Genomic DNA, 24826 nt, shown 5'->3' on the forward strand with positions numbered 1-24826 from the left:
GATTTCCTTTCAAACTCCTCTGGGAGGAGAATAGCTCCAGCCTCACAAAAGAAGCACATGGAGAAAGCCCAAAACCATGGAGGGGAGGAGATCTACCTTGAGCTCATGGGCCTGATCTAGCCTGCGACACCTGGCACATTGGATCACGGCTTCCAGCAACTATTTTCAGTAGCAGGAGGCTGAAAGTGGTCCCGGTGGTGCAGAGCGAGGCACTATGAAGTGTAAATCATATCGTTGAAGCAAATGGGATTTTGCATGTCCCTGATTTTATGGCTGTTACAAACCTTAGGGACCCAATTGGGGCAGCAACCAAATTATAGGTCCATAAGTTAAAATGTGGTTTCAAAGAGGATAATGCTAGGCTCCTCAGTGCCTTTTTATGTCCCCTTTTGTCATCCTTTGGATGAGCAGGGGCATTGAGCAAGTCCCAAGGTTGTGCTATATCTTGTGCTCTTCAATACGCTAAAATTTGTCCGTACCTCTGCACTACCTTGCTTCTAACTGTATCAGCTCCAGCCTTGTTGAAAAACAAGGCAGCAGTATTATCGGTAAGCAGTGTTATCCCTCTGTAATAAATCCTTTTTTTTTTCCAGCCAGGAAAAAGCATATGGCTGCTTTATTTTTATTTAATTTCTGTTATATCATAAGCTCTCATCTTTCACACATCAAAGCCACACAACAATACACATTGTGTATTCTGAGGCCTTTTTAACAATCATTTTCATGATTTGAGACAGACTGACATAATTTACAATGGCTCTATTTTAAGCCTGCAAAGGAAACTGAATTGAATGTATCCCATCCTGCACTCTTGGTTCCCATGAACTGCAATCACGTCCTCTAACTTCCACTCGCACCGGGGCCCGCGCTAACCTTCCTGCTCCTCTAAATCTCTGCCCTTGAGAAACTTGACCACTTGTTGTCATCTCTTAACTGTTTACCTCTTCAGCAGGCTGCTTCATATCTCAGCAACAACGCTGCTATTGTTCAAGGGCCTGATCCACCCGTTTTCCCTGTTCACGTCCCGTTGACATTCCCGGGACAATTTGTGGGGTAAAGAGTGCAGAATTGGGCCCACACACAGGAAATTTGCAATGTGGTAATTCAGGAAGAATGTTTGTTGCTGTGTATCAGTTACTGTTCCTGCTGGAAATATTCATTCACAAGGAAAGACAAGAAAGAAAAGAGAGAAAACAAAAAATAAAATGAAAAAAAAAGAAGAAAAAAGATGGAAAAGAAAGGAAAGAGAAATAAGAGACAAGAAGGAAGAGAAAAAATAGTAAAGAAGAGAAGAGAGAGAAGAGAAAGGAAGAGAAAGGAAGAGAAAAGAAAGAGAAGAGAAGAGAAGAGAAGAGAAGAGAAGAGAAGAGAAGAGAAGAGAAGAGAAGAGAAGAGAAGAGAAGAGAAGAGAAGAGAAGAGAAGAGAAGAGAAGAGAAGAGAAGAGAAGAGAAGAGAAGAGAAGAAAGAAAAGAAAAGAAAAGAAAAGAAAAGAAAAGAAAAGAAAAGAAAAGAAAAGAAAAGAAAAGGAGAAAAGAAATTATTCTAGTTCCTTGAAAATGCTTGATTTTCTCTTGATAAGTACTTTCTGCTTCTTTTTTTTGAAAATGTTTTATTTGCCTATTTAACATAGAACTATTTTTTATTTCATATAGAAATATTTGTTGTTTTTTGTTGCAGTATGAAGCTCTGATTTTTCTGCTCTTTTGTCCTATTTTTAGCCTAATCAAAGGCATAAGGTTTCCGCTCCCACAAAAGAAAGTCACCTCCATACTTCACAGCACAGAATCAGACCTCTTAGCTTCACTGTTGAGGTCTTATACAAAAAGCTCCCCCTGCTCCCATCAGGTGGATCACAGAAACCAAAATTAAACTGACCAAAATGGTACAACTCAAGTGACATATCCATAGGTTTGCACAAGCTTCATCTTGGATATTACGGGCCAACTCCTCTCCTTGTGTAAAGCAGGATAACTCTTATCAACGCTGATAGAGTTATGCCTAACATATAGCAGCAGAGCAGCAGACCATATATATTTTTCCAGGAAAAAAATCTCCAATGCATACATTTGCAAGGCTAGGCTAATGTATAATTAAAAACAAATCATGCTTTGTGAACTTTTGATCTTCTACCAGGTATTGTTGAGGGCCTGCTTCTTATTCACATGACTGTATTAAATATAACACTTCACTCAGGTAGGCTAGAGTGGTAAGCAGGTGAGAAGGGGTGTAGTGGCACAGATTTGGTCTTCCTAAAGTTTGGGAAGTTCTCCCTTAAAGAACATCGATACATTATTAAATTATTATTCTCCATTAATATATTCAGAAGTCAACAGGACCGAGAAATCATTAATATACAGAAGTCAACAGGACCGAGAAATATTCTACTCCAGAAAAAAGCAAAAAATACACACTTACAATTGAGAGATATCCTTACAAACTATTAAGGAAGATGCAAATTAATCATTTGACTAAATATATTTTATCTCAGTTTTAAAACTAAACCAAACCAATAACGGCAATACCATTAAAATATGTAATATTTATTATTATAATCTCAATCAAACAATTAACAGTTGTACTGAGGACTTTACCTTTTTGAGCATAAAAGTTATTTAAAACTATTTAATGAGGTGCTGCTTGCTCCAGGTGCCTCTTGCATTTAACAGGCAGTCTATTAAATCCATGGGCTTTCAAGGCTGGCAAAGAAGTTTTGGGGCCAGGTCTGAAGCTCTTACTCCCCAGAGCAGTCTTACTCTTGGGGACCATCACCTGAAGCCTGTGTGTAACATGGCATCAATGAAGAGCACACCCAATGCCCCGCTGATTTTGGAGGAGACTCGGTGTAAATCGATTGCACCACCTCGACCTCTGTGGATACTCCCAGGAGCCAGGACTCCTCAGATAAGTTTGTGTTATAAGATCTACCTCTTTTTCATCACATGACTTCTATTTCCAAGTAAAACTTTGTTTAAACTTTACTAGATGGGGGACGGTTATCAACTTTAATTGCTTCCATGTATCAAAGCAACAGAAGCCGAGTTTGATTTCTCCTATTACACCTTATTATACCCTTTAAATCTTAGCGCCATACTTTTAAGCAACTGACTTGTAAGGGAAGCTTCCCTCCTTGCAGCTTTTATTGCTCTACAGACCCCAGATTTAACACAAACTCCCAATCTGGCTCCCAAATTGCAAAAATTCATCTCATGTCTACGCTCACTCTATACCGGGATTGTCTCTGGACCCCAAATTAGCCAGCAGTTAAGTTTGCATATTTTCTGCTTATTAAAAAAATTACTGTAAGTACTATTTTGAATATGTTCAGTCTATTATGGCATGTGGTTTCTATTTGGAGAGGCTGGAGACTTTGTGAAGGCAGTGAGTAATTACCTTAGCGTTGGTGAGTTTTCACTCAAGCTTGGGCGGTGTACTGTAATAAGAGACAGTTGCCATAAACAGACTGGTACGAGTAAATCATGGTGTGTGGCCTTCTGGTGGAAAACAGATATCTCCTTTAGGTGACCCTACCTCCCTCCCATTGCTCAGCAAAGCCTACTGAACATGTGGTCTCCAAACCCTTTTATTCTGCAATTACATGGCTGTTATTCATAGGTTGCTCAATGGGTTTTCATCCCTCACACTGTACATATGAAGAATACCAGTTGCTGTTTTGATTTATCAGAATAAATAGTAACAAAGAGCATTTGAGAGATTATTTCATTTAAGACAGGTGCCACTTACAGACTTTTATGTAGGGCATTGCAACAGGACCATCTGAAGACTCCCTTACCTGGCCAGAAGTTACTGTTTTCTAATAATTATAATCTTTAAGTGTAATTACTTAACCCGTAATCAGGTTTGAAAATTATCAGTGATATTTATTATTGGATCTAGTTATACATTTTCTCATTGAAGAAGCCCAAACCAAAAGTATTATCTAACCCAATGGCAGATATACAGACTTCGCACAAATTAGTCTTTCAAACCAATACTCCTCCCCTTGAGGAATTATCTTAGCATGCGGCCACTGCTTTGTCTGGGTGTGGTGTTGATATTTTGGTAAATTACTGTTGAGAGCAGCAAAAGATTAAGAAGTTTAGCGGACAAGTAGGGGAGGTGGTCACAAGGTGACATTTAAGCCATAGCAGGTGTCTGAAAAGACTGTGGTGGAGATTAGTGCTAGCAAGAACAATGTCCTTAAATATTTTCTGCCTCTACTTCCCTGGTGAAAGGGAGAGAAAGCAACCTGCAACATTCCCGTGCACCCAGCTTCCCCATCTCCTAGCAGGAACTGGCTCAGCAGTAAACAGAACCTGTGAGACTTTGAGGATCTGATTTATAGCCCGGTACAGCGTCAGGCCCACATACAAGGCAAGTTTTACTGCTGGAGCAGCTGTTGGCAAAGATCTGAGAGCTCAACTCAACACTTAAATTCGGGGCATGCAAAGAAGCCTCAAGGAGGGCAAGCTCCTCTGACTGAAATACACTGCTTTTAAGGTTTATTTTCCAACTCCAGCAAAAGTCATGGCATCTGCTGTGGAGGCTCTTTGGCCCAAAATTAACTTCTAAAGCAAAGCAGCCTTCCAGGTACTGCTGGCTTTGCCTAATTCCCAGCGTGTCCCGACCGTGGTGGCAGCCGCTGCCACCCTCCCCTGCCCACCCTGGCACTGCCACCTACTCCCCTGTGCCAGCACTAATGCTGCCCTGCACAGCAGGGCCAGATCCAGCACAGGGCACAGCACTGGGGGGCTGCTGCTCGTGCAGAGGAGCAGGAAGGAGAGCAGTCAGCTTAGCGTGGTGCAAAGCAATGAGGCTGCAGCCACCGAGCCTGGTACGGCTCCTTCTCGCTACATCCCACTCCCCACTTGCTCTTTGCATCTGTGTGTGGAAAAATATCCCCGGGACAACAGGTACATTTATACAGCATACAGTGTCTGCCTGAAAAGGAAAATCAGATGAAAATAGTGCTTTCCATTGGACTACGAATTACCCAGTACTCATTTAATAACTCACAGCCCCCGTGCAGCCAGCAGGAAATTCAAAGGGAGCACAACACAACCTCCTGCTTCCAGATTACGCTGCTTTTCGACAAAAGAAGTAACACTTAGCCAAAGACGTTTAGTTGAAGACTTACATATAAAAGGTTTGACACTGCTGTGGATGTGTTTATGCTGTTTGAGGCCTGAAGAAGTGGCAAAGGTTTTGCCACACTCTGGACAAGCGTGAGCACGAGCCCCAACATGCTGGGAACGAATATGCCTCTGAAGGTTGCTGGGGTCCGTGAAAACCTGCTAGGAAATGAGTACTGATTAACCAAGAAACTTAACTGCGGAAGAAGCCAGTTATTACAAGAGTCTTTTAAAATTCAAACCTTGGAGCTATTTGGGAGTATTTAAGATTAAAAACTGTGGCTGCATTGCAGCCTCACTAATGGGCATCAGTGGGAGCTGTGCCTGCAGGACGGGGCCTCAGTTTCCCAGGATCAGCCAAGTATTTGGCGGATCTGTTAACCCTTTTGCAGCTGCTGCAGCAGATGCATTTGACCCTGACATTAGAAATCGTGCTTTTGAGGTCAGGGACTTCACAGAAAATGAGTCAAAATGCGGCTGCTTGAAACTTCTAAGCATTACTGCAATAGAAATACTTTATAGCAACAACTGAGTGCCTGACAGTAAGAAATCCTGCACGCAGTCCTAGCACTCAGGGCTTGGTTGTGTTTTATGAGTGTCAGCTCAATATAAAATTCCCATTATTGCAGCAAATCTACTTAAAAATGAGAAAGTCCTCATACAAAAGGCCCAAGCTTTGGGGATCTGATAAAAAGCAATGCAGAGCACCACATCCTATATAAATAATCTACACAGCAAGCACGGTGCTGGGAAGTGATAGAGATGCTCTAGAAGTGAGATAGTTGCGCTCACTTAGTGCAGCTGGGGCCCATCGCTATTTCTTGTTTTGATTTATATTGCAGTAATGTCCTGAAGTTTCTGGTCCCAACAGCTGGCACACAGCCTAGGGAACCCATCCACCCTGCATTTCCCTGGGGTTTATTGCCCCTCAGTGGTCCTCTTACACCCCACCAGTCCTCACAAGGTGCCAAGCCCTGAGCTCAGGGATTCTCAGCATCCTGCATCAGTGCTCAGTTCAGACCCCACAGCCATTTCCAAATCAAAGGGGGCAAAAAAGTAACATATTTATAAAGTAGAAGTGTAAACCCTTGAGAAACTGTCTGGAGCACGGCAGAAGCCTTACACCCTCCTGCATCCCAGCCCTGGGCATCCCCACTTCCATGCTCTCGTGCATCCAGTGGCACGAGAAGCACCAGGCAGCCTACAAATTCACTGTACCTTGGCACAGTTTTCACACTCATAGTGCTTCCCACTGTCGTGCGACATTTGGTGACGTATCAAGTTTGACTTCCAGTTAAAAGCTTTGGGGCACTGGTCACACTTGTACTCCCTCTCCTCGCTGTGCGACAGCATGTGCTTCTCCAGGCTGTGGAAACAGGAATAGGGCTTAGTGAGGTCCCATGCACACACATGGGTTTATCAGCAGTTTGTAGGAAGAGGAGACAGCAGAGCACACAATTACAGCAAAAAAAAAAAAAAAGCGCAAAGGAGGGAGAACATCCTCCTCCCTACCAGAATAACACATCACCCATCCTCTTGCCAAGCCACTTGCAAATGCTCCAGGAGATGCTGCTGCCTGCTGCCCCTAAGGAGATTATTTCATACACCTCTCAGTAATTCACTCTGGTAATTCCTGACAGACCCAAGTCCTTTGAGTACCAGGCTCACCCCAGCTGGGAGGGAGAACATCCTCCTCCCTACCAGAATAACACATCCTCTCATGTTTTGCCAAGCCACTTGCAAATGCTCCAGGAGATGCTGCTGCCATCGCTCCCTAAGGAGATTATTTCATACACCTCTCAGTAATTCACTCTGGTAATTCTCCCCTGCAGTCTGAATTACTTCTACCTTATGACTTTCCCTCTAAACACACCTTGGATCCCACCACCTGACTTAACTCCACTCCTTTGATGGGAGTCAAATTTTCTTACAGCAGGAATAAATGAGGAATAACTGCACTGGAGTAGGACAGGATGAACATAAGAAGCCTCTAAATACGGTACACTATGACTGAAGTGATAGTTGATTATTATTAACTTTATCCAATTGCATAGCTGTTTATTCATTCATTTCTTAGTAGTTTATTCAGTCTACTAGTAGGGTATTCAGTCTCCACCTAATTTCTGTTGCACATCTTTGAATCCATTTTCATCTCTGAATTTTCTGAATTCCTGTTTTATTATTCATTTGTAGCAAATATGTATTTTTAAACACCTGTATTGCTTGGTCACATACAAAGTTGTAACTCACACTATTGCTTGAGGAAAGATCGCTACATAATGTAAGAGTGGATTCACAGAAAATCCATTAGAAGCTATGATTTTTAGCCTGGGATGCCAAACCGGATCAATCTTTCCTCATGTGAAGCTCCCACTGATCTCTGCTGAATCAGTGGACAAAACCTGCTGGGTTTACAGTCTCGTTTGGGTTGTGCAGCCCAAATAGCAACCTCCATTCTCAGCCACAGGTGATGGGGATGCTTTCACCCTGCGGATGCTCTTTACTTCTACCCCTCTCAGTCTCCTTCCTTCGGGGGAAAAAAATAATTCTGGCTTCCCCTCCTAATGCTTCTATAACAATTGACTCTCCATCAGGCACTGGTAAACAAATTTGCCGTAAGACCTAGAGAAACTCTTGTCCCCAGCTCTGGCACCAGCTCCCAGATCCCTGCCGTGGCTACGTGATCTGCCATCAGCACCGGGCAGTCCTGGTCCCCCAGATCTCCATCCCCCTGCTCAGCTCTTTCTCCATTTAATTACACACACCCTCAAGCATGGCTCGTTTGGGCCTTTTGTTTTATATAATCTGGATATAGCACACTTTGATACTTTTTTGCTGTGAACTGTCTTTGTGGTGTATTAGCCTTTCAATAATTCAAGAATTTGGAGAATGACTGCATTCTCTCTCATTTTTCACTCTTTCTCACAGTACTGCCCATCTATTTATGATGACTCGTTCTTTGTTTTTTGCCCTTTCTCTTCAATATTTAATATTTTAAGCTAAATTTACATTTCCTCAATGATTCCCATATGTTAGATATCGTCCTCTGGTTCGCAAGAAGAAAAGAACTTTAACACTGAATAACTCACAATGTGGAAAAATGTTACAGTCCAGACTCCTGCCTCACCCACACTGCTGCAACCCTTTTGACTTGATCTACCTACATCAGCCCTTTCGAATCAATCACTCAGATTGAAAATTAGACATGCGGAGCCGCATACTGCTCAACATCAGCCAGTGAGTAAGACCTTGTGCCTGCACAAATTCCCACTCAGCGGGGTTGACCTAGTATGCGGGGAGCAATGTTTGGCACATCATGTTTTAATTTTGGTGTCATTAATTTTGCGGAAGCGTAAAGATCGGGTCATATGATACACTGATCTGAGACCCCCTGCATAATGCCGAGCCACCTCCACTCCGTCAAGAGGAGCTAAGGAGCGTCTGTGTTTTGGGAGAGAGGGCTCTGTCTTGCAGAACCAGCACTTGAAGCATCCAGGAGCAGTTGTCCAAAGGGGCTAGCCCTGGGCGTGCACAAATCCGTGCTAACCTCTGGCAGACATGACAACATCCTGAATCATGGACTAGTAAAGATTTCTGTGAAAAATATGAACCCACAAAATACTCTAAATTGACAAGTTAATATTTAAGGGGCATATAACTATTAAGCAATGCAAATAAATATACTGCTGTCCCTAAAAGGGCAGTTAATAGTCACTGAGGTTGTGCCCACACAACGTGGAGAGGAAAGAAGACATTGTGGGAGTGTGGGAGCTGTGCTACAGACTCTGGCTGAAAACAAAGATACTGGCTCAGTTCTGCTGCTGCTATAAACCAGCTTCCTAAGAAATGCACTGCCTCATCCAGTGGAGGATCTGGACCGGGATTTTGCTATTGAGATATCTCAGCATTACTATCAAATGCTGACTGAGGTGAACCTTCCCCCAGTCCTGAAAGCATTAAGATGTGAATCTGCGAGTGATGTGCTGCAGAAGCTCCTGTGTACTCTCAATATTTTTCAATAATTTGCAAAATTTGCTGTAATCTGCACCGCAATATAGTATTTTAAGTAGCCACAAAAACTATAGTGACAGGAAACATGTAAATGATCTTCAGCATATAGAAGTCGTACTTTCTATTTACATTCTATGCATATTTCAGGTACATATGTACATGGGTGTATCTGTTTAAACAGACAGATATATATAAGAAAAAGATGAACCCCAGTGTTTCAAGACAGTACAGCTATAAATACATATTAACCTATAGACATATATATATTAACATCTAGAACCTGCCTCTAACTAGCATGGCTTGTTTGCAAAGATAAAATTGGTGACATCAGTGAACACCACTCGGAGATGTTATAAGTTATTTCTACCTAAAAATAAGGAGCCCAGACCTTAGTTGATCTGAACTATAAACACTCCTCTGATTTCACTGCAACCAGCCCAATTCATGCCAGCTAAAGATCTGATTATCAGAAGATCCAGTTATTAATTTAAGGTCCCAACTAAGGACTTCAGTACAAGGACCAAGTTTCTGATTTATTGAGACTCCATTACTTTCTATGCCATAAAACACCAACCAGCACAGAAGCCTTATTCATCTTCATCTTTGGTTCGTATAGAAGATGAAGGTATCAGATTCTGCCCTGGCTGATGCCCTGCATGATCTGACTGAAGCCATTACAGAATTTGCCTCATTCAATCACGTTTTAAGCATCTACTCCTACCTTTGTAAGTCTGGGAAGACCTGATCACACTCTTTACACTCCTGGATTTCATGCACGTCCTGAAGGTCATTCTCATTCTCAAGCTTTTTCTGGAAGTCCTCCTCCACCATGGAGAACGCAGAGTGAGGTGTGCTGCAGGGGAACTTCTGGTGGTCTACAAGCTCAGCCTTGGACTCAAAGAGCTGGTCACAGTCCTCGCAGCGATACTGGCGCTCCTCTGGAAGACAAAGGGGTTGGGCACAGGGAGACCATATCAGTTTTCAGTCATTTTTAACTACCATCCCACCAGGAGCTCGATGACGGCGTGGTTAAATAAATGGCTATTCAGTGAAAAAGGGAAGAACCTCAAAAGAAACAAGGATGCCTTAGAATGCTTTATAATAATGCTTTAATTCTACAATATATGACAGTGCAATACTACCTGTTAATTTCCTGGGTGACATCCAATAGGGATCCCTAACACTGGTTTAGGACAAAAGTCAATGTGTTTATATACTATCCTAAATGGGGATATACAAGGTCTAAGGTGGATATCCAGTGGAGGCTACCAGTCTCTGCCTTTCTGAACGAAGGAGACTGACTTAGACAGGAACATCAGCATCTAAAATAGCCAAGAGGGTGTTTATAGAGTTTTTAAAAGTCTCTTCGTTTCCATTAGAGTTCTTTTGCAGCACCCAACTCTGTTCAAAGTCAGCCAGAGACACATGAATTTGGGGTAAAGAACACAGGGGGCCTTGCTTTAAATTCCATAAAATCAGCCTCAACTGAAAATGAGCGTAGAAGATCACTGAAATGTCACTTTGGAGTGAATATTGCATTCCATTAATTAGTAATTCCTGCAAAAGAATAGATTAGCTGAAGAAAATCCCAAAAAGCAAACTTGGAGAAGAGCATCCCATGATATTTTATTCTGCTGGATTTTCTACTGATGGTCCACACGAGGAGCCAGACGCCCTGGTTTGGTTCCAGTGTTACCTGCCCTGCAGATATAAATGGCCAGGGGCTCTGAGTCAGAAAGGCACTGAGGAGTCTGGCTGAAATCTCAAATGTATGTAGTTGGTTGCTACCTGACAGTTGAGTTGATCCAGAGAAAGCATCACAGGGCTCTGTTGTCTGCTGTCCACGAGCAATACTTTGGCTCAGTCTGCTTCTAAATTAGTCCTGTGGGACATATTCCTGCATGTGACTGCAGAGTCAGTGTCTGGTGTCATTTATACAATAGCTACTTGACCATAGGGACTAGGCATGGAAAACACTATGCTTGAAAAGGGGGACATCTTTAGCAATAACTAAACAAAGTTACCACTATGGAAAAAAAACCCCAAACACAAAACCAAATTACAATGAATGAATAATCCCCACCTTTTTCTTCAGAGAACAAAAGATACTGCTCTAAATGTACAGGCAGGTACAAAAAAACCCAGCCATGGGAAAACCCCTGTGTACAGTCCCTGAATCCTTGAGAATTTGTAAAATGTCCACATTGGCATAAACTGCAACCCTATGGGCATCAAGCAGATGTCCTACACCTAGTCCTGCTGTGGCTGTATAACCCACTGCCCAACGGGCAGCAGAGCAAAAGGAGCTTTTGGAGGTGGGGGACAAATCTGAGCAACAGCCCAGGAGTTTCAGAACCAGAATCTGTGCGTCAGATGAGTAACAAATGAGCACGAGGAGGAAGAATGGCTCAAATGTTCTCACAAGTGACAGCAACATTAACAACCTGAGATTTTCTCTTTTCAAGATGACAGAATAACAGTTGTTTGGCTAAGTGACAAAAAATAACCTATAATCAGGGTCCATACAGGTCCTGCAGGAGCAGCACAGCCTAGAGATAAGGACATGGACTCTTTTTCTCCTTTTGCAATACCCACAAAATGATCAAGTTTCAATCTTGAAGCCTTACTACTGCCCTCAGTTACATCTGCAGACCTCTGTTTCTGCCAGGGAGGTTCGAGTAAGTGAAGGTAACACCTGAATGACATTAGGAGTTGCAGGGATGCAATGCTGAGAAATATTGACTGTGCAAACTAGAGCTTGTCAGATTAGCAGATAGAAAATGCAACATCAAATGAAGCGACATTCAGTTGCATTCAAATGCAACACTGAATGAAGCTGCACTCCTGGTTGGACCAGGTTGGAGTGATGGAGTGATGAAGAAAATAAACAGAGAACCCCCAATGCCAGCGTTGGCATCGCTTTTGAGAGCAGACTCACTCTTCAGAGGGACTGAAGGAGTTGTGATAATATTAGACTAGTTTATTCACTGAACAGCTTTCAGAGAAACAGGAGGGCAGAAGATAAACAAATACAACCGTGGTCCAGCTCTCCTCCCTGGCTGCAGTGAAGCCATCCCAGATTTCAAAAGGATTCCAACAGAGGAGAAATCTCCCTAATTTTTTGCTTAATTTCAATGATACTTTCTATTAGATTAGACAGTAAGAAGTGGCTAACCGTGAATGTCCGGAGCCATTGTTTCATGTGAATAACCTTCACTCTTCATGAACAGTAAGAGCTCCTCTCCTGGTTCAATATCTGCTACCACTCTGTAGAATATCTGAAAAAAAAAAAAAAGAGAAAGCAACGTGACTACCACAACAGGCAAAAAGGCATAAACCACTGCCAGTGAGTATTACAGGATCAAAACCGCATGGCCAGACCCTGCCCCGGCGTGGGTGCTGGCTGCTGTTTGCTGGAGAGGTGCCGACTTCGACTATGGCAGGTCTGCTCCTTTCAGCCCCAAAGCCATTGGTGCTTAGGGCTGTGAGGATAAAAAGGACGATTGCTTTCAACAGCCTCTGCTGCAAAATGAGCTGTGATGACTGCAAATATCACCAGCAATTTGCATGCTTAGTTATACCAAACCCATGTACAAAGTAGCCATAAAACACATCCCTGAGTGATCCATGTAAGGGAGATAACTCCTGTTGCACTGGGAAAAGGTACTAAAGCAGATCTGAGAAGATGTTGCTGATTAAACCATAGGCATCCAACCCCCCATTTCAATCATCTACGCAGTCCAGAAAGCTGTGAGGTGAGAGGCTTGTACAAAGCAGCGCGCCTGGTTATTCCTTAGCTTCAAACGGGAATCAAAGGAAAAATCAGTCCTGGATGAAGGAACACCGTGAGCAGCCAAAGCTGCTGGTAGTGACCCCAGCTGGTGGCACCTGGACCCCCTGTACAGGTGACATCAGGCTCCGGGCTCTGGGAAGGAGCCCGTCGGGGAAGCAGGAGGCTGTGGGGGGGCGAAGGGACCACGCTCCCTTGGGTCTGTGCACCCAGAGCAAGCGCATGCCGGCACCGCAAGGCTCTGCTGAAAGGAAATTCCCAAAATCCATCTGGCTGCTTTCTGTCTCAGCAGGAAATGTGAAGAGCACTAAAAAGCTCCACGAAGCAGCTCAAATAAATATTAGTAACTTCCTCAGGCCTTGTTAAACAAAAACACATGACAGCTACATTTCCTACGCTAAAAAATGATGCCTTTGCATTTTCTCAGACTAATGTATTTTTAAAGGTTTCGCTCTCAAACTCTTAACTCTCAATACTCATTTCAGTGCATTGGGAGAAAGGCAGAAAATCACCTCCACTGTTTAAAGTCAAACAGATGCGTTTGTCGCAAGGTAGGTACAGGTATCTAGAGATGCGTGGGTATTTTCCTTGCCCGGTTGCACAGGAACCGTCACCTATCAGGTGGCCCCGGCAGCCGAGCACATACCGATGTCCTCCAGGAGGTGGCCGTATAGTCTAATCGTTTCTTTCTGCACAAGCAGCCTTTGCCCACAGATATGCGCTAAATACCTAAAAAGGTATTTTCCTGCACAGGAACCGTCACCCATCAGGTGGCCCCGGCAGCCGAGCACATACCGATGTCCTCCAGGAGGTGGCCGTATAGTCTAATCGTTTCTTTCTGCACAAGCAGCCTTTGCCCACAGATATGCGCTAAATACCTAAAAATAACTAAATAAGATACATTTCCTCGGATTCGTTTTCTCTCTTCTTCACCTTGTCCCAAAAACTGCTCTGGAGGAGGCATGCAGGGGAGCAGTGGTGAAGGCTGCCGGGGCCAGCTCGTCCCATCATCCCAGTGCTCGCCCCTCTCCAGGTGCCAGAAACGCTGGGAAAACACATCAGGCACAAGGCACCCTGCCACAACCCCCTGCTTAGGACCAATTTTCCCCATAAAAGCCAGGAGAAGGAGTTTATGGGCAGCCTGATCTGCCCAGGCTGCACCTCCCTTCTCTTCTACGCCATCCTGGTCAAACCGTTGGCTGAGTCTGCTTGGGCTTGCCATTTTTACCCCTTGCCAAGGGGATTTCGAACTTCTCCAAGTATTTTGGAGGGCACAAGGGGCCAAGAGAGCCGTGGCAGGGTCTCGTGCCTGTCTCCTCATGCAGCCAGGTGAATGCCTGGTACCACAATCCCCTCTGGAGCCAATGCTGCCATGGGTGCCGAAGGATGCAGGGCTGCTGCATAGACTTCAGTGTGCTGGGGATGTGGCTGGGGTAATGCAACTCATTTGATCAAAGGCTGAAAAACATTTAAGTGAAGCCAGCTTTTAACTCCTGCAAATAAATCTGATGTCAGCGCCACATCCAGTGAATATTTGCTTTAAGCAATGCTTGTTTTTCCATTTATTAAGATAAACGTATAGAAAACTGGCTTTTTTCTTCCAGAAGTATAATGGCATCCACACATCTGAAAGGGAAGCTGCAGTCCGATCTGTGGAAGATAAGCCTCGTTGCTGTCTTGCTTTGAGTGGAAACAATATGTGTGTGGCATTGCACACTGACCAGAGAGACTTCTGCAGACCTCCCTGCTGCAACAGCACCCACCTCCCACTTGGGGTGGGAGCGGCCAGGTGGGACCTCCACCATCTCAGAGCGGCCAGGTGGGGCCTCCACCAGCTCAGAGAGACCATGCCAAAGCTCCTGCTCTGCCCAGGACAGCTCTGCCCAGGACTTGCCTCGGTGCTCCCGGGTTTTGTGCCATGGTCGGGTAAACTCAGCTGTTCTTCTGAGGTCAGCGGTGCATCCACACCAAGAAGTGAACAAAAACCACAGCGAAGCCTCCTCCAGTATTTTTCCTCCTCTGCTCATGCTGTCCCATCAAAAGTATTTTGATAGACCTTTTCACCTCTCATCACAAAGCGAGGACACATGGACCGTACACAGGCATAAAGAGGGTCTTGTTCAGGAAGCACTGTGCTGAGGTGCATCACTTCTCTTTGGGAAGCCCCGGTATGATCTTTCCCCCAGCTGTGGGATAAATCCCTAACCAGGGTGTAAGCTCTGCAGCCAATTGTCCTATCTGCTTTGGTATTTGAAAATATCAAAGATGATTAAGCTACCCATCAGAAACTATCTGACCAGCCTCTCTGTACCTCAGCGGGGAGATGAGATGGAGTACCCAGAAAAACTCCATGTTTTAGGTTGAGTGATGTTTCTTTATTTTGTGTCTCGGAACTAACGCCCTCCAAAACAAGGTCCAAGTGACAGATTTCCAGCTCTGGCATTTTGACATTATTATTATTATTATTATTATTATTATTATTATTATTATTATTATTATTATTATTATTATTATTATTATTATTATTATTATTATTATTACTACTACTACTATTAAAATACTAACTTTATTATTAAAAATAGTTTTTTAAATTTCTGTATGTACAAAAAAATCCCACCTGCACTAACAGTTTATATACTAGACTGTGTTCCAATGAGGATCTAAAACAAAACATATTGAACTTTAAACCAAAATGATCGCGCAGGTAATTTAATCTGATTTTAATAGCTGTCCTTATTACTTCACTTAAAAGGCTTTTTTCTCACTCTTTCCACCTAAAACCTCCTGGAGGTATCCTCTCTGAGAAAAAGTGAGAAGCTAACTGTGGAAATGAACCACACTGCCCAAGTTTTTAGGCAGCAGCAGCCTACTGAGGGCAGACAGCATGGGGGTCCTGCAAGCCCCCAGATGGGAAAGCTCATAAATTACTCCCCAGCCCTGCAGGTCCCCTCCTGGCTGCCCTTGTTTTCCAACAACAGCAATCTCTACTGCAGGCAATATTTTTTGTATTAGGAAACACTAATGTAGAATAAATGGACTTTTCAATTGCAAAGCTTGAAGATTTCTTGGACACAGTCCTGACTCTACTGTAATTAATGAAAGGTTTTAATTTTCTGACTACCACTTCTTCAGCCTACCAAGCCCATTTCGTTACCTGACCTTCTCGGGTTAACCTGTGCTCACAACGCGCAAGAGTGCACCAGTCTGCCTCGAGAAGTGTAGGAAGAGCTGCTGCACAGTAGAGGAACGATCAGGAGGGGGGGGAAAAAAAATAAAAGCAAAGTCCAGATGCGCATTTCACATGCCCTGGGATCAGCGGTGTGTGACTGCAGTTTATATAGGAAGAGCAAAATCGGATCCAGATCTGGAAACACTTTCAAAGTTCAGGGGCTCTGAGGTGGGGAGAAGTTGGGGGAGGCCTAACTCATCAGTCCTCTGTGCCTGCCTACGCCGCAGGTCATATATTTATGCTACTGAGCAGAAATAAAAGCTCCCAAACTGCAAAGCCATAAAGGGAAAGGGGAGGGGGAAAAAAAAAGGAACACACACAATTTACTTTTAAAAGGATGAATAAGGCCTCATTGTTATGAATCCCAGTTTACTTTTCCTGGTCAGGCACTTGAAATTTTATTTATGCTTAATAGACTGCATTTGGCATGTGTAAAGATGACAGAAGCGTGAATTATGAACGACCTTCAACCTATTCAGGAAGTTGTAATAATTGAAATAATAGCGAAAACGCACTCCCCGCGAGCTCGGGCCGGGGCCGCGTGCTTGGCCGCTGCCGCCCACGCGCTTTGAAGTGCCCCGGCCATCTCGCCTGTCCTGGCGAGACCCGCACCGCTCTGCCTGAACCCTCCCTCTGCTCCCGTCCAGCGTGCCCTCCAGCCCCTGGAAAGGTTTAACCAAAGGATGCCGGTTTGGGAGGAAAAAGTGACAGTTAGCCGCTGCTTGTGAGCAAAGGCACCAGCTGCTCCGCAAGCATCTGTCATGCTCAGCCCTGAAGCAGAGTTGTATTCCGTTGCATCTAACTAAACTCTTTATTCCTATGTATATGAGAGCTTTGGAAAACATTGCACATGCCCCAGTGCTGTCTGGGAAATTCAGATTTTAGGGCAGGTGAGAGATGCTGCTCAGAGTCGGTGCTGTTCATACTTTAACCCCCCAAGCAATGTATTGAACTTACAGCTAGCACCACAGGGAAAGGCACTGAGTGACTTTGTCCTGCACCACACTGGTGCAAGTGGGAAGACCGAGCGAAGGACCCACTCTGGATGGAATGATGGCAAGGAACAGAAGACCCAAAGGTGTAGCACACCCTGGCGAAAGCCTGCTGAAGCCCACCAGCGCCCGTAGAGCCCTGTGCTGCTGCTCCTGCACTGACATCCAGCGCCTGACAGGCTCCCAGCCTCCGCCACATGCCATGGGTACATGTAACCCGAGCAAGGCATCGGCCCTGGCTCCCGGCCACTTTTGGGGGCTGCAGTGCGCTGGAGGGGAGCGTGCCCCAAGCTAGGGCAGGAAAGTGAGCGCCCGGAGAGGTGGCATGCACACTGCCAACTGGCATTCGCCTCTGCACTGCTTTGGAGCAAGAGTGGAACTTGCCTGAAAAGCAAAACAAATTAAACGTCCAAAACTAATAATAAGCGTTATGTTCAAGGAGCTCGAACAAAATCAGGATTTATGCCCGCCAGAAAAATGAGAAGGACGAATGGATACATAACCTCACAACGAGCCGTAATTAAGCATTTGAGGGGAAAAAAAGAAAAAGGTCCAAACGGCAAAGCTTCAATTTTAGCTCCTGTGATGAACAACTTCTGCAGCTGGAGAACTGTATGATGAAACCCGAGCCAGGTTCTTCTTGCCATCTCAGGCAAATGATAAATTGAAATGAACTGGAGTTTTTTCAAGGGCTAACGTAGAGGAGTCCTTCCCAAGCGCTGTATCGGGCCCAAAGAAAACTTCAGCAAAAATCCACAGGCGAAACTCAGCAAGTGCCTGCATGCGAGCGGCTGTGGGGGCATGAGTGGGAGCCTGGCGGGGAGGAGAGGACCTTCCCCTTCACCCTGCTGAGATGGTGGGGGAGCACCACAGCACCTCAGCACCAGGACTGCGAACCCTTTCCTTCCTCATTTCCAAAATGCCCTGAAACTGCTAAAGCGGATCAAGCAGGAGGGGCTGGAGCAAGGATGCTCTTCTGAAATGGCACCAGGAATCCCCATTTGTCCACCTTCTGAGGTAAAAGGTGCCTCCTGCTCCCCCAAAGCGAGGAGGGAGCTGCAGGATGTCCCTCCATAGTGCACCCTCTTCGGCATCTCGGGGGCTGCAGGCCACCTCCCCAGTGATACTCATATCTTCTTCCATCGTAGGTCAATTTTAGCCTCTGTGAAAGCCCTGGGTCCGGGTGAGGGGCTGCCACATTCAGCCGAGCTGCTCCAGCCCTGCAAGATCTCCTGCTTGGGGGTCACTGACCACCGACACCAGACCACAACTTCTGTGTGTCCACCCATTCTCCTGAGGTGACCTCACCATGCAGTTGTCTTCTAACATCCCACCTTCATTCATGAACCACATGAAGTGTCAAGTGAGTTGCAGCCTTGTCCTGGCTCTGTGGACATCTATAATCCTCTATACTCCTTCTGGCAAGCATATGAGTATGATTTGACAGCTCTCATCACAAAAAAAGGCATTTTTGCTTAAAGATGACGTGCCTTACCGCTTTTACTAAACATGAATTGTCAATAAAAAGCTTATCGCTTTGCAGAAATGGCAACAGCTAGTTGCCAGTTTTGGTTCTAAACAATTTCTTTTAGGCCACGTCAGGACAGGCCAACGCTGAGATTGGTAACACCACCAGTGCATTAAGCTCCAGATAACACAGGCGGACAGAAAGACCGGGCAGGAGTTTCACCCACAGCCTCAGCTCTAACTGCAGTAAGTGGAAAATCACTGCCAATGAGCTCCTCGTTCCACCAGCCCTAAGCTAACAGGACTCCACTCCACTGGAGACAGATTTTCAGTGGGAGCTGGATTAAGCTTTATTTGTTTAATAAACTAATAACTCATAGGAAGAATCATGGCAGAATAGGGCCCCACATGAGCTCAGCATGCATGTGCACTCCTGACCCACAACAGCCAAAACCTTAATTTCACTCTCTGACAACAAAGCCTCAAAACTATTCCTTAAATACACAACTTTTGCAGGTGGCTGTGCGTCTAGGGCTGCTGGAGGAGTCTCTGCTGTTTTCTGCCTGCGAGCTGCCTGCAACAGAGGAGGGGCAGCGGCAGTAAAATCTGAAACATGAAGCTGTGTCTGCAGATTAAAAAAGTTTGTAAAACGTGTAAGATGTGATCAGATCTGGTAAAACCTACAGCAGTAGGTTCACTTGTGTAAGTTTATATCACTGACATCGGGCACGTTGTTAAGAGTGTAATACTACTGGTTTTTCTCCCATTGCAATGGCATATACTTGAGTATAAGGAAACAAAACAAAACCCACAAAAAAAGAACCCCAAAAACTTATTTCAGCACACACAGCAAACCAAAACCTCAGTGAACTGATCTTGAACCACTTGGGAGTTTTCCATGGATAAACCAAAGGGAATCTTCAGGAGCTGCTTTGTTGAGGGGGTAGAGACCTGGAAGCTCAGACCAGTTTCACAGCATTATGTGGCTGTACCACTGTCAGAGCTCTGCAAGCAATAAGCAAGATAAAAACAATATTCAGGAGTTTTAACTTCAACTGCTACCAACTACGTTTCTTAAAAGAAAAAAAGAAAAAAGTGTATTTTTTATAGCTTGAAGGTGACTGTGATCCCAGCCTGAAAATGTGCCTGGAACGTGTGACAGCCCCTGACATGCCACTGCTATAGTCACTGCTGTATTTGCAATTGCACTTTCATTAACATATATATTTAAAAATAATGCTTTTGCTGGGATGACAACACTGCCAGAAAGCCTAACAGGGCTAATCATTCTGAAGTCATTAAAAAGTTGAACTAATAGATGTTTAATGATAACAGAGGGGAGTCATCCAAGTTAGTAGAAACTGGTATTGAATCCCATCTGACTCTGAGCTGAAAAAATGCATTCCAGGGCAGTAACAGTGACAAGATTCTCTGCAGCTCTGCACACACTGTAGTCTCTTCGGGGAAAGGAAAAAATAAGAGTGCCCTGTTTGTGGAATTTTATTATTCATATACATCTTGAATTACAGACGTTCAGGTTAGATTGGGTATGACAGGAGATAATAGGAAGACAGCAAAGAGAAATCCTAGATGAACCTCTTTTGAAAAAACAAAAAAAAAAACCAAAAAATGCAGCTTTTAAACCCTACTCCACCTCCAATCAAATGAAACACGAGTTGCATCCAGCGTGCATGTTTTGACTGCATCCCACCATTATCGAGCTGTTCATCTTAGCAAAGCTCATTTATACAGTCATAAGAAAGAGCCCAGGCCTTTTGTAAAGTTGATCCTAAGTGATGAAACCTAACCTCAACCGTGACTCAGGGGGTGGGGTGGTATGTCTCTGAAAAAAGTCCAATAGAGAAAACAACAAAAATTGTTTTTCTTTCACTCTTTTTGTTAAATACAGAAGGTAGAGCTTAGCAGAGCAACTAGATTACACATTGCCCTGAGATTCATCTAAATCCTGCCTCAAGCAGACTGGGAATCATACCTGTCTGTCAGTCAAGCTTGAATTTAGTAGCATAAACTTGTGGGCAGCATGAGGCTGGGAGCGCTGGCAGGATCTTTTACCTTTTCAGGTACAGCCCAATGTTTGCTTGTGAATTTTACAGATGAGTTGAAGCAATTAGAGGTGAACAATTACTGCTGATCGAGTGTCTGTGCCTTGGGAGCAAGCAGCGTCTCTCGCAGCGGGGATGCTCCCCGTGCTATGAGGGCTGCTGAGGTGCTTCTTATTCCTGGGGGAACCGGGGTGCCTCCACCCTACCCCTGCACCCAGCACTGGCTGCAGCTCCAGATGAGCTGGGGCCTCCTGTCCCAGCTGGGCTGCATCGCCTCCGTCCTCCAGCTCTAGCTGCAGCCACTGATACACATCCTTCGGCTTCACCTTTTTTTTTTTTTTTGCTTTTTTTTTTTTTTCTTTTCTTTTTTTTTTTATCCTTTTTTTTCTAGGAGCTACGGAGGCAGAGTGACCCAAAGGCAGCCCCACACACTCCATACACAGGCACATACGCACGCTCAGTCCTGACTTGCATTTGTCACTCCTTATACACGCACACATTTGGCCATGTAATGTCCATTTCCCAGTTTGCCTTCCTATTATATTTTATATTACCTCTGGTGAGCTTGTGCCAGAAGAAAGCAGAAGGAGGAGCTGTTAGAAAGGCTTTTTCGCTTTAAGATTCAAAAGCACATTTTTAGCATTAACTTTTTAGGCTCTGGTCATAAAACGTTGGAGTACGCATACAATTTTGTGGGTAAATTTGCAGCGTTTCCAGAGGGCCAAATGAACAACAATCTCTTGCTGACAGCACCCAGCTCACAACATGCTACTTGAAAGACAACCAGTTCTTAATTTGCAAATCTCAGCAACAATAAGCTATAAAAATATGGAATTATGAACAGCACGATACTGTGCAAAATAAATAACAAGTCTCCAGTGAATGAAAGAAATTATTGGCAGCAGTACAGCCACCATTACTAAATCTCAGAAATGTAAACACTAAAAAAAAGAGAAAGTTACAAGCGCCATAACTTTCCTTCCAAAAACGTCAAAACGCGGGTGCGTATCTGCGTCGCAGAGCTAGATGCTGATGTTTCAGCCTAGCATGTAGTTTCAGTTGCAGATCACCACTACCGACGCAAAGACAGTAAGTTGCTTTGACCAATGCACGTGATTCCACTTCTAATCTTTCCTATCTATGCCGGCTCTTATTAAACATAAAATATTTGAATTTGTTGTTTCAATTAATCTATATAGTTTCCTTTTTGTATCACTGTTCCATAAATGCTCTGCATTGAGAGAATGTATCATTTTTCAGGGTAAAGCATATTTCAACTTGGAAAAAGTATTTTTGCATTTACTAATGATCTTTATGGTTTCTTTGGTTAAACCAGCTGCTACATAAAAAAGAAATTATATCTCAGTCGGCTGGCTCATTCTGTGTTACATGTGCTCAGGGCTGAACTGTAAAAGTTGAAAAGTAAAAAAAATCCTCTCTCATAGTTTCTGAAAAAGTTATTTAAACCCGTTTTAATCAACTATCCCGCATGAGCGAAATACATAATGCTGTGCTGGAAATAGCAGGCTGTCTCATATTCATTTCCTATATGTAAGGAATTTGATTAGAAAGAATGATTTCTAATTGAAGCTTTGTGTCTGGTTGTGATTCTTCTTTCAATACTGTCAAGGCAATTAAATCAGCTACAGATAATCTTTAACATTCACCTGATGCAGTTAATTAAGTGGTAAAAAATGAAACACTGATTAAATGAATCAAATCCTATGTTGCAGGTAGCAAACTTTAAATTGGAAACAAGAATTCACAATCAGTTGTTGCGTTACTATTTTAGATATTTTACTTTAAAGAAGTATAGCTTTCTTAACCTAACTTCACCCATTAAAATATTTCATAATGGCATGTATTATCCGCAGACTAAAGTGAACCTTGATTTAAGAAACACCTAATAACTCATCAGCATAATTGAAAACAAAATGCTTCACTGCATCCTTCCTCTGCCTATCCCAGCCTTTTTTCCAACACACAAGGATAAATAACATTTCAGCCCAACAAAGAGTGGATTTAAGTGCAATAAAGAAAAAGAAAACCACTGAAGATCCTGGTTCAGCATACAAGTATTACGAGTTCCAGCAAAGTGTATGGGAAGGCATAATAATATTCATGCACGTGCGCATTCAAATCCAAAGCCCCATACGTGCAACTACACTGGTAGCATTATCAGTTTTGTGTTTTCCCCTCTATTCTTTCCATTAATTTCACATTACAGCTTCTGATCAACTCAACGGTTTAACATAGCAATCCAAGTGGACTGGAACAGGAGCCAGAAAATGCTAATTCAAAAGCGGCAAATACTGGCTTTGTATAAGAAAGCAGTCCCAATTTTTAGCAAGTATAAGATAAAAAAAACATTATTTATGAATTGAACAACAATGCGGAAAAATAGAAAATTCGTATTATCTATAGCCCATAATCAAAATTATTCTTTTCTGCATTTCACATCTGTGCCTTATCTTTTGCCATAACAGCAAACAGGCCAAAATCTGTTGTGAATTGCTGCTATTTTTTTTCCCATTGACACCTTAAAGTTCCTTAGAAAAATAAGTCCAGAAAGTGAACACCACATACCTGATCACTTATCTGACATGCAACAAGGTTGTGCTGATTGTAGCATCCAGCAAACTTGATATATTTGAGCCAGTTTCCTACATCTGGTTGACTGGCATCTATGCAGAACTTCACATTGCAAAACTCATCCAAGATCTAAAAGGAAGAACATAAAAGAGTAAATCTTTCTGTCGCTGTCTGGGCATACTAATCAAAAGATGAATCACAGGTTTCCAGATAAACAAATGGATAATAATAATAATAATAATAATAATAATAATATAGGCACTTTTATTCAGAAATACGCTTCTCTGGTGAGATTTTTTTTAGGAACGGTCAGAATACACACATAATAATAAAAGGACAATAAATGTACTGAAAAATGTCTTGACAAACGTTTACATGTAATTGAGATGTTGTCTAATTATTGCTAAGAAACACTATGTTAATTTAAGAGGGATCTGATTTTCTATGCATTCATCAGTGAGTATGTTTGAAATTATGATTTTAATTAAATATGATTCTGTCAGGGAATACAACAAAAATCACTAAAATAGGTGGTGTTGGCTTCATTTGAGGTTTCTGTTTTGTTTCAGGATTTACGTTGTTTGCAGCACCCATTTAGTCTTTTCGTATTTGTTGCTCTGAACCAAACTTTATTTGGTGGGCAGTTATTTATCTTGTTTTAATATTACGCTTCCCAAACAGCCCTTCTGTGTAACAGTTACATCACTCCCCTTAATTGAAGCAAATAATAGAACTCGCTATGCCAAACTAAAAAAAATAAATGAAAAACAACGTAAACACTCATGCAAAACATGGCAGTATTCAATACATACCAATAAATGGTTCCAATTATGCAGACAATAAACAAATATAATGAGATTGCTTGTGGACGAGCTAAAGAGGATGCTCTATTCTAATATTATGACAAATTACTAATCATTACATATAACTGAATATCGTTATTTATTTGCAAGCTTTACTACCGGCCTATCCTAAACTTTCCACAGCATCCCAGTAGCTCACTGCTACATTTGTAGCTCCTCCGGCTGGGCACCGGCAACAAACCACCCGATTTTCTTAGAAAAAACTTAAAACACACGCCCCAAACGAAAAGAAAAGGGAGAGGGAGGTTGTTTCCCCAATGGGAAACGTTTGTATTCACGTCCAGCCCCAGAGCACTTTTGGCCTCCGAGCTGAATGGACGGGAACCCCGGCATTGTGTATCATTTAGTTAATGAAAACCCACGGAAGTTTCCTATCAAGGACTCACAATATAGCCTAAGCCTAAGCTCACGTTCATTAATTAAACGAGCCCCGCGGAAAGCTGCTCTCCCCGCGGGGGCGGCCGGGCACGGGGGCAGCCCTCACAGCCCCCCGGCCGCGGCCCCGCCGCCCCCCCGGGTGCCAGGATCAGGCCCGTCCGGGGCCAGGGCGGGGCGGGGGGCCGGGCACGGGGGCAGCCCAGGTACGGCGGACGCTGCCCGGGTCACAGCCCCCAGCGCCGGCCGCGGCGCCGCCCGGGTGGCGGGATCAGGGCCGTCCGGGGCCAGGGCGGGGGGGCGAGTGGCGAGTG

General features: G+C 43.7%; 1 protein-coding gene across 2 annotated transcripts in view; it reads right to left on the bottom strand.

Moving 5' to 3' along the window:
- MECOM (MDS1 and EVI1 complex locus) overlaps positions 1 to 24826 on the bottom strand; it is a 197662-nt gene that overhangs the window by 25827 nt on the left and 147009 nt on the right. Inside the window, exons 2-6 of one of the 2 annotated variants that reach the window (XM_009280541.2) lie at positions 23269 to 23403; positions 12317 to 12419; positions 9863 to 10079; positions 6349 to 6496; positions 5136 to 5289 (exon numbers count right to left, since the gene is read on the bottom strand). In XM_009280541.2, the coding sequence (XP_009278816.1) occupies positions 5136 to 5289; positions 6349 to 6496; positions 9863 to 10079; positions 12317 to 12365 (568 nt within the window). In that variant the 5' untranslated portion in view covers positions 12366 to 12419; positions 23269 to 23403. Of the gene's footprint in view, positions 1 to 5135; positions 5293 to 6348; positions 6497 to 9862; positions 10080 to 12316; positions 12420 to 23268; positions 23404 to 24826 lie in introns of both variants that reach the window. The other variant, XM_019472413.1, reaches the window with a different exon arrangement.

Source organism: Aptenodytes forsteri, unplaced genomic scaffold, assembly GCF_000699145.1.
Source record: "Aptenodytes forsteri isolate BGI_AS27 unplaced genomic scaffold, ASM69914v1 Scaffold179, whole genome shotgun sequence".
Classification (NCBI taxonomy): domain Eukaryota; kingdom Metazoa; phylum Chordata; class Aves; order Sphenisciformes; family Spheniscidae; genus Aptenodytes; species Aptenodytes forsteri.